Below are 12926 nucleotides of genomic sequence, written 5' to 3' on the forward strand. Positions count from 1 at the left end.
TGCAGTAACAAAAATGACTCTAAGGATTTATGGCTTGAACACACTCTACCCACGAACAAATATCAGCAAATGAACTTTTGATGACAACCTCACCTAAAGTTAGAAAAGTGAAATACAGCATTACGTTTTCCATTTCAAATGCTCTAAAATTCAATTGATGCAGCTAATTTTCAGAAAAAAAGTCATTTTAAACTATTGCAAGATAATATTCAATTCTCTTTGAATGTTTTTAAGAATTTCCTAAGAGTAATTTGCTTTGTGATAATAAAAGTGCAAGGTATTAATAAGTAAGAATAATTTATCTGCGCTACTTTTCAAAGCTTTTTAAAACCTTAGGTTTGAAAGAAAGGAATTAAAGCAAAGCTGTTTTTATAGCAGATGTTTTATTATTAATGTTAACTATAAAGTCGGAAAATTTACTAATATTATAGTATTACTATTATTTTTGTTATTATCATCATTAGTTGTACATAGGATAAAACTAAAATTTAGTTGCATACTTCTTATTTTCCTTTCAATAAACACTGTAAAAAAAATTCAGAAACATTACTGACTATTTCCGTGTCACCTTTCGGGATTTTAATGGTTTTTATCCCCTTCCTGGAAATATCAAGTATCATTCACAAAAAGTTTCCTGAATTGCTACAAGTTGCACAAATGCAGACTTCTCTCAGTTGTAAAAAATATTTTCGCTCCCAGTTTAAAGATTAATTGAGAGTATTTATAAGGTGTACCGGCTTCAGTTCGTTTACGGCTCGTCCATGCTGTTTAAACTCCCAAAGGGAGCGAATAAGTATGGACTTCGTAGCTTTGCGAGACTTGCAAGCAAGTGAGATGCTTGATACTTACTTGCAATTCTAGCTTAGGTTTGGCCATGCTTGCAGTACTGCTTTTGGCACTGTCTTGATAAATCAGGAAGGTGCCAAGCTGTAATATTATCCCTAACAGAGATGACTTTTAACTTCCAGTGACACGAAGGCTTTAAACGGGAAGATTTCTGGATTTTTCAGGAAGGTTACTGAGTTTTAGTGGAAAACTTTCCTGGTTTTTGCGAGATATGTTACTGGCAGAAAGTGGGCACATCAGCTGCCTATTATTTTCCAGGAACGTTTCTGAATCGTTTTTACAGTGAAGTAGTAGTTTTTAATTACTTTTGTAGTTGTTTGAAAACTTATTAATGATTACAAGGAAAACTTGTGATACACGGTTGAAAATAAATTTCGCTATTTCACCAAGATATTGGGTAAATTAAGCAAAATCATTGCAAACCATTATGCAACCATTAATAACCAAATTTTCATACCATTGTGTTGGGGTCAAATTTTAATTATTTTAAAGGAATGGTCAAACCACGTTTTAACATTCTTCCTACAAAATGTTTTTCGAGAAAAAAAACCTTGCACCCCATAGCTTTTATTTCTGCTTACAGATTATTGAAAATATTCGAAAGAAAAAAAAAATTTTTTACCTATAATTTTAAGACTGTTAAAACGGCGTGACAAGTTGATCTCCTTCTAACCTTATATATTAAAAATATCAAAGCAGGGCCGTAGCCAGGGAGTGGCATTATGGGAAATGTCCTACCTGTTGTGACTGATCCCTACCTTTAAAATTACACCTAAAAAAAGGAAACATTCTGGTTTAACATACCAAAATCTGTAAAATTACAAAGGTCCTCTAAAAATGCATTTTCGAAACATCAATCTCTAAAAATTTCTGGATAGTACTTATCTTTATCCCTCCCATTAAGTTGATACATGGCGGCCCACAATCGCAGACTACCAATTAAGTATATTTCCGTACGCGAGAGCTCCAAACCCCATCCCTTCCACTAAAGTCATCATACCATACAATTTCGGTTTTAAAGTTTTAATTTCAAAAAAAACTTATTAAAGGAAGACTTCAAACTTTCACCCTCTTCATCCCTAGCATCGCTAAAAGCGGGCTGAAATTGAATTTCCATTACTTCAATTTAAGAAAATTTTGGCGGAATGTTCTGAATTTCTTTCTCTAACGTCATCAAAGACCTATAACTGCTGTTTCAGGACTGCAATTTCAAAAACGCACGAAAGACACTTGAGATCCTCAGAGACCACCCTTACCTCACCCAAAAGGTAGGCGTCATGCAATTCTACTGCCCTACTTTAAATCAATGCCTAGTTAGTATCCTGTATCAAAGACACTTCTTGTATTCAAACCTGATAACAGAGTAATATAATGTAGAAAAGCTAATAAGAAGGAAAATAAGTAGCACGAAGGGAAATGAAATGGCTATTCAAGTGTAATTGAAAGGTAACTTTAAGCGTAACTTTAAGCTTAAGTTAAAGCTTAAGCTTAAAGTTACGCTTAAGTTAAGTTTAAGCTTAAGTTTTAATAAACGGCACAACCTTGAGGGTCACGGTTTCAGACGAAATCCTAGATATAGGTCGATTCCCACTAGGTATTAGCCCAGGTAAAGCGGTTTGACTGCATAGGCCCTAGTTCGGCTGCAACGGGGGTCCAAAGTTGGTAATTTGGATCCAGAATTATAATGGAATTTCCTTTAGAATTACCATTTTTACCCCGTTTTCTACTATTGTACTGCAGTATAAGCTATTTGCATGCACTTATCCTTGAATTAATTATGTTGAATACTAATTTTTAATAAGTGGTTCTTAAATTTAAATTGGATACTACTTTTAATTTAAATAACTTGAATGCCAAAATAACATAGTTACAGGATATTTATAGTTTGCAAATGAAACTAATTATTTTTGTTTTATACCAATTTTTTGCTAGTAAAATGTATTTATCGTTTGCTAATGGAAGCATTTACTTTAACCGGATATTTATCGTCTATTATCAAAGATATTCCACAATAATAAGTCAAAATCAGGAGAAGAGAAAAAGTTATAATTTATTGTACGTGACACACTCTTTGTACATACAATAGATGTCAATTGTGTTGGGACACAACAAAGTGTGAAAGTGTGAAATTCCAATGGAAACGCCATTGCATTTCTGGGTCAAACTAGCAGATTTGGAGCCTCGTGGCAGCCAAACCAGGGTTTATGCAGCCAAACCGCTTTCCCTGGGCTTATATCTTGTGGGAATGAACCTATATCTTGAATTTTGTCCAGATCCGTGACCCTCAAGGTCGTGCCGTTTGGTCGTTAGTTACAAATATATGACTAGTGCAGAGAAACATCTAGACGCACAAAAAATTATAAAGAACCATTAGCTTCATTCCACTATAGTTTTTTGATTTGATCATAATATAACTTTCAGTAAAAAATAAATCATCAAAGGCACCTTGTTCAAAATTAGACAGGCAGAAAATGTTGACAAATTTAGCAATTTTCGTTCCATCTATTTGGCTGTACTGGAGTCATTCATTAGAACATAAACAGCGTTAATTTACACTGCAAAAACGATTCAGAAACGTTCCTGGCAATTAATGGGCAGCTGATGTGCCCAATTTCCGCCAGTAACATATCTTGCCAAAACCAGGAACGTTTTCCGATAAAATTCAGTAACCCTCCTGAAACTCTCCTGGAAGCCCCCTAAATAATTCCAAAATCTTCCCGTTTAAAGCCAGTCGTGTCTCTGGAACTTTAGAGTAAACATAGGTACGCATAATGTGTTAGGTAATGCTTTGCCCTTCCTGATTTATTAAGAAAGTTCCAATAGCAGCAATGCAAACATAGCCAATGGCCAAATCTAAGACAGAATTGCGAGCAATTATCAAGAATTTTACTCGCCTGCAGCTCTTGCAAAGCTCCGCAGTCCATAGACTTATTTCTTCCCTTTAGGAGCTGAATATGTCTGGACGGGTCGCATTCGAACTGAAGCCGATAGGCTATATAAATACGTTCAGTTCATCTTTAAACTGGTAGTAAAAATATTTTTCACAACATTGAGAAGTCTACATTTGTGCGACATGTAGCAATTCAGGAAACTTTTTAACAATGATGCTTGATTTTTCTAGGAAGTGTATAAAAACCCTTAAAATCCCGAAACGTTACACGGAAATACTCAGTAACGTTTTTTTTACAGTGTACATCGGAATTCCACCAATGAAATTAAAACGCTATTTTGCTTTTTATTCTTTCTAGGGAACTTTAATAGCACAAAATGTGTGCATTTAACAGGTTGGCCAGATAATATGTTCATTCTCAATCAACTAAAGCAAAGATTATTGATATTTTTTTCTGAACTTTTATGTAACACAAATATAGTATTCAGATAACACTCATATACTCTCTTAATGCCACGGAATATCTTTTGCGCTTTATTTCCTATATTCCATATTTTTAGATGGATGAAAGACGTCAATGGAGGTTTAAGGCCCGTAACGGAAGACGGACGCATTTGGATTAGTCAGGGAACATTGAACATCAAAAAAGTTATGCATTCAGATGCGGGAAAATATCAGTGCATTGTTCGGAATAGTATCGGGGAAAGAAGAATAGAGAGCGCTCTCATTGTAACAGGTAAAATCATGTTTCTTATTTTCTTCCATTATAAAAGGAGAAAGAAGTTTTTTTTTTTTTTTTTTTTTCTATTTCTATCATGCTTTTCGTTTAATATCATTTTCATGGGACTGATTTTCTCAATTTTTAAATTGATATGTTGCTTTTATAGTTAATTTGAAACTTTTTTTTTGCATGATACCTTATCCCTAGCCATATTTTGTATCTATCCAATCATATTGTATTAAATCTTTATTCATATTGTTAAATGTGTAAATTTTCGTTATTTTTGTGTTTTTATGGGCTTAGTTTGCTGTAATCTTGCAGAATTCGGCGTATAATTTTTGCTCAAAGTTAGTCCATTTATTTTGCTCTAGAAAATTTGTCTATTATGCACGATTTGAAGGTTGTACTTTTGGGATTTTAGAGAAATTGAAATATTACCTTGTTGGCATCATTTCTGGCTACTTATTTTTGGCACTAAACTTGACGAGAAATCCCCAAACGTAGCCAAGCTTGCCGACATTTGGCAACCTTTCGAACATTGACATCTAATTGCAGTTTTTTCATTTCAGTAATTAATAGTAAACCTCTGTAATCTCCATTGAAACTAAATGGCCCCTCCGTTTCGCCGACATAAAATTTTCTTCCTTCCTGTATTTCAATTTTATCTTTTAAAATATTTAGATGGGGGAAGGAAATTTAACTGTCGGCGAAACGGGGTTGAAGCTAATCTCTAGAACGTATATTTCTTAACAGAAAACACTAAAGTTTTTGATTCGAGAATGCTAGAATGTTTATTCAACACCATATGCGAAAGTCGCTAAAATGTCAGTCAATCTAGTTTTGACCGCCAGCCACTTGTGCTGTCGAGCTTTAGCTCTGTTCTGTTTTCTGCAAAGCCGTTGAGCAGTGATTTTGACTTAGTTGCGAATTTTGATGAAATGATCTATTCACGGTTCTGCTTACGAATTTTAATGATATTTGCCTAGATTCTATTGATTTTTTAGCAACGACCTTTTGGTGCAATTTTATTTTTGCAAATAAATTTCCTGTGTTTTCGCCAGAACTGTAGCTAAGGCAATATATGCGTGTATTGCCACCTGCGATACACACATATATTGCCACAGACGAATCTATAGCACTTACATCAGGGTGTCCCAAAAAATGAAAGTTTTTTTTTTTTGACGCATTTCCTCTTATTTTTTTAACCCTTTTATGTCAAGACTGTGGCAAAAAAAAGTTTCATGCAGTTTAAAGCACGGTAACCCGTGCCGACTTGCGCCTATACTTTTAAATAGCACGTGTATAAGCATGCGAACGCTGGCGATGTGATACTTGCGAAGCTCAAAACAGCTGTAAATGGTGCCCAAAAAACAAATCAAAACAGAAAAACAGATGTTGGAGGCATTACCGTGGCTCTGTGCAAACCGTCAAACGTGTCAGTACGAATCAACTCCGGTCAGCAACAGCAGTATAGCTCTTACATAGGAAAGGAAACATTTCAGTGGAATTGCGTAGTTCGAAAAAAGAGATATTTTTAATAGGAGTCGTAAAATATCAAATTACGGGCTCAAAACTTCCCTCTAACGGACAAGATATTTCAGTTTTGTTTTGTAACATTCGAGAAGTTAATTTAACCATCAGTGAAAGTGCAAATCTCGCTATTTGGGAATATTTAATCTTTTGGGAAAAGGCACGCATTCCCGCTAAATCGTTGCCAAATTGTGTGAATAAACTTAAAAACCTGTATCAAATTTGGAGAGACTTGCAAAAAAATGCAAAGAAATTGCAATAAGTATTCAGGCAGGGCCGACAAAAATTTGTGAGTAATTAACATAATTTATTCAATATTGCGCATGCTGATGCACTTTAGTTAATCAAAATAGAGAAGACAGGATTTTCTTGCAACTCCAAAGAGAGTCCAGGCGACGTGGTAACTTAGGTGGATTGGATAAAAAACTGGCCGACAAAGAGGAGAGGGCTCGAATTCGAGCTTTCAAAGAAGAAAATAGGCGCATGAAATACGATTCAGCTTCAACATCCTCGGTATTGTATGGACCAGTACAAGATGATTCCTCCTCGAGTTCTAGTGAAAATGTGCATTCATATGATTCTCGATGTTGCAATATTGTCTCCGAATTTTCCAAATAAGGAATTTTTGGGGAGGTCCCAATGACCTCTAATCGGGAAAGCCCTGAATGTAACGCGCGATCATTTCTTCATTTGCTTGACAGTTTTAATTTCGGGAACAGCATTTTTTGCTTTTTTTTAATCACGGAAATTTTGCTTTTTTTTTTTTTTTGAATGTGTGTGTGTGGGGGGGGGGGGGCTGCAGATTTCAAATCTGTCTAGGGGTGGTGTGAAGCTAAATTCGGCTCTGCTCCTCATTCCTGGATTTCAGTTTTACTTTCAATCTTTACCGGTTCAAGCAAGTTAATCATTAGCGCCTGCGAGTAAATATAAATCAAATATGAATCTCGAACTATTATACAGACTTGCTTTAAACAATTATTATTCTTTTTTGATTTAGCCACAATGAGGCACCTTTTCAACGTAGTTTGCTACTGTTACTTAGCCATTACATTTTTTTTTTTTTTTCAAATTATTTTAAAAAACCAAAACACCAATCTGGGAAATTCTAATCGTTTTATCCAAAAAAAAAAAAAAACGAAAAGCACTTAGAAATTGGTTTTAGAACTGACAATTTTAGAAAACATTCCGATATTCTTCAGCTTGTGACCAGGATTTAATAAAGGGAGTGGGGACAGCGTACGTTTTTAATTATAGTCCTCACTGTCACTAAAACAAACTAGTGAATCAAATTGTACATTTGTGTTTATGGCTATAATTAGTGGTGCAGCAAGAAGGAAGATTAGTGGTTCACCCCTCACAGAACACTTGGTTTTAAGCCCGATTATTAAGACAAGTATCAAAAGAAAAAGAAAAAATAGAAACGAAAAAATTATCATGTAAACAGAGGGAAAGAAATCAACTATAGCAAGAACAATGTCCATTCATTGTTTAAAAAAAAAGCCTAATTTATATTTGATAACACTAGAACTTTAAAACGACTTTATTTCCCTAAAGATTAATTTAGTATTTTACAGTTGAAAAGGAAAGCCCTTTGAAGTTAAAAATTTTCATCACTGCTCTAAATAAAAAATGAAACTTACAATTTTAAATTTTATTTTCAAAAGAAAAATCCGAATTAAGACTTATTTGCATTAAAAAAAAAAAGTTGTCTAGTGTCTTTCCAGTACAACGGATGCAATACACCGGAAACCAGGTTCCGGAATTTAGAGACTGCAGTTTCCAGTTAGATAAAAACTGCGGTCTCTGGATATCATAACTGGGCAATCGTTATACTGCATGTAGTTCTGCTTTAGACCTGGCCTAAGCGCAGCAACTTGCAGCTTACTTGTAATGATATTTAATGTGCATGTAAGGACTAGTATTACCAGTTCTCCCTGGCTGTATTAGAGGCCCCAATGTTGTTTTGTTTCACAGCTTCCTCTGGTCAAAACGTTTGAACTATTCACTATGCCGTAAAAAAGTATTAAAAATTGCTCACACCATTTTTATCTGAGCAGGATTTATATTTATAAATAATTCTTAATTAAGTAAAGATGAAGGAAGCAAACTTCAAAGACGACGTTTAAAAAAAGAGAGCTCCTCGCAGACATTAGCACTTTAAGTAAAAATTTACCATTTTAATTTATATTAATTCCCCTAACGGGATAGATTTAACCCTTAAAATATACCCGTTGGGAACGATCTTGGTGATTCTGAATATGTTTTTAGTTTTCAGTTTGATTTACTTTAAATAAAGATAAGACTATAAAACATGTTATAATGAACTCAAATCGCGCTTTTTTTTTCTCTCATGGCATTAACATTGGAGATAGAGATTGATTAACTGCAAAGACACTACACAACAAAGTTTTTTTTTTTTTTAATGCAAATAACTTCATTCGGATTTTTCTTTTAAAAATAAAATTTAAAATTGTAAGTTTTATTTTGATAGAGCAATATTTTCAACTTTAAAGGGCTTTCCTTTTCAACTGTAAAACATTAAATAAATCTTTAGGGAAATAAAGTTGTTTTAAAGTTCTAGTGTTATCAAATATAAATTAGGCTTTTTTAAAGCAATGAATGGACGCTGTTCTTGCTGTAATTGATTTCTTTCCCGCTGTTTAAATGAGAATTTTTTCGTTTTTTTATTTTTTTATTTTTTTATTTTTTTATGCAGTTTGCTTCTCTTATTTTTTACACTTACATAGTTAGAAAAGAAGTGCTTGATTGAAACTAGTTATGTTTACTTGCAACTAACACTTTGAAACGATACATTTTAGGATAGGTAGCTTGTTACTTGAGCGTTACATATTTTTTTATTGTTTTGCATGTTGAATTACCATTTGAAGCGATTGCGATAGTTGTTAAAGCAAAAATGGAACCTATGACATGAAAGAGTCATTTATTAAAAAAAATAGGCTCGATCAGATCTGCAAGAATTTCTTGTTTAATAAAACCTGTATATATGTTATGTATAAATGTAGTTGTAGTATAAAGTCACATTTAGTCTACATGCTCAAGAAAAATAAGTAATGTCGGAGATGAAAAATCTTACATCCAATCATACATGAAAGCTCTAGTGAAAAGGCAATAATGTGACCAGAACCATTAAGCACGTACCAAAAGATTACAACCCGTGTCTCAGGAAATGGAGACTTAGCGAAAATGGAATCTATGACAGGAAATAGTCATTTAAAATTAAAAAAAAGGCTCGATTAGATCTGCAAGAATTTCTTGTGTTATAAAACCTCTATGTATGGTATGTATAAATGTAGTTTTAGTATAAAGTTACATTTAGCCAAGATGCTCAAGCGAAATAAATAATGTTAGCGATGAAAAATCTTACCTCCAATCAAATATGAAAGCTTTAGTGAAATGCAGTAATGTGACTCGAACTATTAAGCACGTACCAAAGATTACAACCCGTGTCTCAGGAAATGGAGACTTAGCAAAAAAGGAACCTATGGACATGAAAGAGTCATTTATATAAAAAAATAGGCTCGATTAGATCTTCAAGAATTTCTTGTTTAATAAAACCTGTATATATGTTATGTATAAATATAGTTGTGGTATAAAATCAAATTTAGCCTAGATGCTCAAGAGAAATAAATAACGTTGGAGATGAAAAATCTTACCTCCAATCAAACATGAAAGCTTTAGTGAAAAGGCAGTAATGTGACCAGAACTATTAAGCACGTCCCAAAGATTACAACCCGTGTCTCAGGAAATGGAGACTTAGCAAAAATTTAACCTATGACATGAAAGAGCCATTTATAAAAAAAAAAATAGGTTCGATTACATCTGCAAGAATTTCTTGTTTAATAAAACCTGTATAGGTGTTTAAGAGAAATAAATAATGTTGGAGATGAAAAATCTTACCTCCAATCAAAAATGAAATCTTTAGTGAAAAGGCAGTAATGTGACCAGAACTATTAAGCACGTACCGAAGATTACAACCCGTATCTCAGGAAATGGAGACTTAGCAAAAATGGAACCTATGGGGACATGAAAGAGTCATTTATAAAAAACATAGGCTCGATTAGATCTGCAAGAATTTCTTGTTTAATGAAACCTGTGTATATGTTATGTATAAATATAGTTGTAGTATAAAGTCACATTTAGCCTAGATGCTCAAGAGAAATAAATAATGTTGGAGATGAAAAATCTTACCTCCAACCAAACATGAAAGCTTCAGTGAAAAGACAGTAATGTGACCAGAACTATTAAGCACGTACCAAAATATTACAACCCGTGTTTCAGGAAATGGAGACTTTTACAGACAATGGCGTTTTCGCGTAATAAGTATAACCGTCGAACCGACTCTCTCACCACCATCCGCCATTTTATTCTGCATGTTTCACCGCTTTCTCGATTTCAATTACGACTTCCGCTTCAACCCACGGCTTGGCATGTTCAGGAAATCCCAGGAACACTTAATATTTCACATGGCAGCAGGACATTAAACAATTCATTGTTTCGGCATTATTTCAAACACGTGAATTATTGGCCGGAATTTCGCCGGATTCAGAATTGTATAACTTAAAATAAGTTTTTGTATTCACCGAGAATAAGAAACATGTGAGGAAAATCAAGAGATGTGAAAGGTTTTTAGAATGATGTTTTGTTTGCTTTGCAAAAGGTTCCTTAAATTAAGCTGAACTCAGTTTCCTCACTTTTTTTATATATTTTTTATAAATTGTTATTTTAGTTTACGATTTTATTTATTCATAAATTTATGAAGATTCCCCCCTTCTTTTAAAATAAACTGTTTCTAAATAATCATATAACGTGCGTCGTATGAATATTTTAAAGATCTAGGCATTAGAAATTAAACACAATGCACAAAATGGAACGTATGCACTTGTTGAAACTCAACACAGAAAATATGAATATATATATATATATATATATATATATATATATATATATATATATATATATATATGTATTGGAGATTCAAGTGTTTGAAAAACTGCGCTGAATAAATAGACATGTATTAGGGTAGCAGTTCTGTTCTCCAAAATAAACATTATTTTAAGAATAAGCAATGCTTTTATCATGATGTAATCTGCACTTTAACTTTTAAGACTGTTCAACAGTGGTATTTTAATGATTGCGATGGCGTTAGTCTTAAGAATACATTTTTCTTTCTTCCTGACTATTGAATTCCTTGATACATTTCCTAAACGATAATTAAAAGCATGGAAACGCAAGTGTTTTTACAAATGTCCTTTCTGGCTTGGTTCTTCTTTAGAGTAGGGTCGATAATATACGGTTTAAAAGTTTTTAAAAAATCGACTTTTGGTCTTCTGGCACACTATATCAAACTCAAGTAAAAATAACTAAAACATAATAAATATTTATTTCTATGCGAGTTATTTTCAACAAGTTAAATTTTATGTGTCCACATTTGAGCAAAATGGCAACGATTTATCTGTCCACCAAAAAGAAAAAAAACTTATTTAAATTACTTCTGACTTTTTCCCTCGTTAATTAATCATCTATGTTCTTTATAACTGTAGGTAGGAAATATTCTGAAATACATTTTTTTTTCTTTTCTATCGAATGAAACCAAAATTGGAGGTAATAATTTGGAGTAGAAAAATCCATTTTTTTTGTGTCAAAAAAAAAGTAAAAAAAAAAAACTATTTAACCTTTTTTTAACTTAGACAAACTGAAATTTTCAACGAAATTAGTCCCGTAGTTAACCAGTTTACCCTGGACATGCAAATTTGGAGTTTGTGTTTATTTATATTAATATAAGTAGAGTTAAGCTGCACACACAATTCCCATAGAGCACACGAAATCATTAAATGTTTATGAAACAAAGAGTGCTTCTGGGCATTCAGCTGTAGCGTGATTCAAATGTTGCAAAATCGGTTTGAAATGTTTAAATTAACTTAGTACTGGTGTAAAACCCACGAAATATGACTGAAATGTTCCAGTGTAGTGGTCCTGATTCTATTTTCCACACTTGTTTTCTCCATAGCTCCTCTTTCGGTTCATATTCGACCTCCACATCAGGTCCTGAACATAGGCCAAGAAGCAACTTTCAACTGCAATGTAACAGGTTATCCAGTGCATACCATCGCATGGAAGAAGGACCAACGACAACTGTCCCCTTCGTCACGTGTCCGCCTGCTTTCTCGAGACGTCCTACATATCACTTCCGTTCGACGAGAGGATAGAGGCATGTACCAGTGCTTTGTTTACAATGACATGGATGCAGCTCAAGGCACAACAGAGCTTAAAATATCAGGTAATTTAATAAAAGGTTTAATTTTTTGTGCATGAGGCAGTGAGAAGCAAAGGGATGTAAGTGTTGAAATTGAAAATTTGGCAAGTACAAATGGATAAAGTATCCTCTTTTTTTGGGGTTAGAGAAAGTAATAGTAACTTTGGTACGTGATACTGTACAGCATGATTAAATATAAAATCAATAAAAGTCTACCTATTACTTGAACTTTAAACGCGTATTATTTAAAGCTTTGAAACAGCCACTACGCCCCTTTGCCCCTTCTCATAGCCTTCTATATGATACGGTTAATTCATTTCTGTGAGTTTTAGCTACAGCAGAGTTAGGTGACAGAGTTATGAGATGCTTAATATCAAAAGTAGCTCAATCCGCTTTAATTTAAAGTCCCAAGAGAGGTTGGATATATTCACACTGTAAAAACGATTCAGAAACGTTCCTGGAAAATAATGGGCAGCAGATGAGTCCAATTTCTACCAGTAACATATCTTGCAAAAACCAGAAGTATTTTCCTCTAAAATTCAGTCACCTTTCTGATATTATCCTGGAAACCTTCTGACAAATTCACAAATCTTCCCCCTAAAAAGCCAGTCGTTTCTCTGGAAATTTAGAGTAATTTTAAGAAGGTATAATATAATAGCTTGACA

General features: G+C 33.6%; 1 protein-coding gene across 1 annotated transcript in view; it reads left to right on the forward strand.

The window, feature by feature from the left end:
• LOC129222418 (cell adhesion molecule Dscam2-like) overlaps positions 1–12926 on the forward strand; it is a 161160-nt gene that overhangs the window by 77798 nt on the left and 70436 nt on the right. Inside the window, exons 6-7 of the mRNA XM_054856929.1 lie at positions 4297–4472; positions 12016–12285. Of these exons, the coding sequence (XP_054712904.1) occupies positions 4297–4472; positions 12016–12285 (446 nt within the window). The remainder of the gene's footprint in view (positions 1–4296; positions 4473–12015; positions 12286–12926) is intronic.

The sequence above is a fragment of the Uloborus diversus genome, chromosome 5 (genome assembly GCF_026930045.1).
Source record: "Uloborus diversus isolate 005 chromosome 5, Udiv.v.3.1, whole genome shotgun sequence".
NCBI classification, from domain to species: Eukaryota; Metazoa; Arthropoda; class Arachnida; order Araneae; family Uloboridae; genus Uloborus; species Uloborus diversus.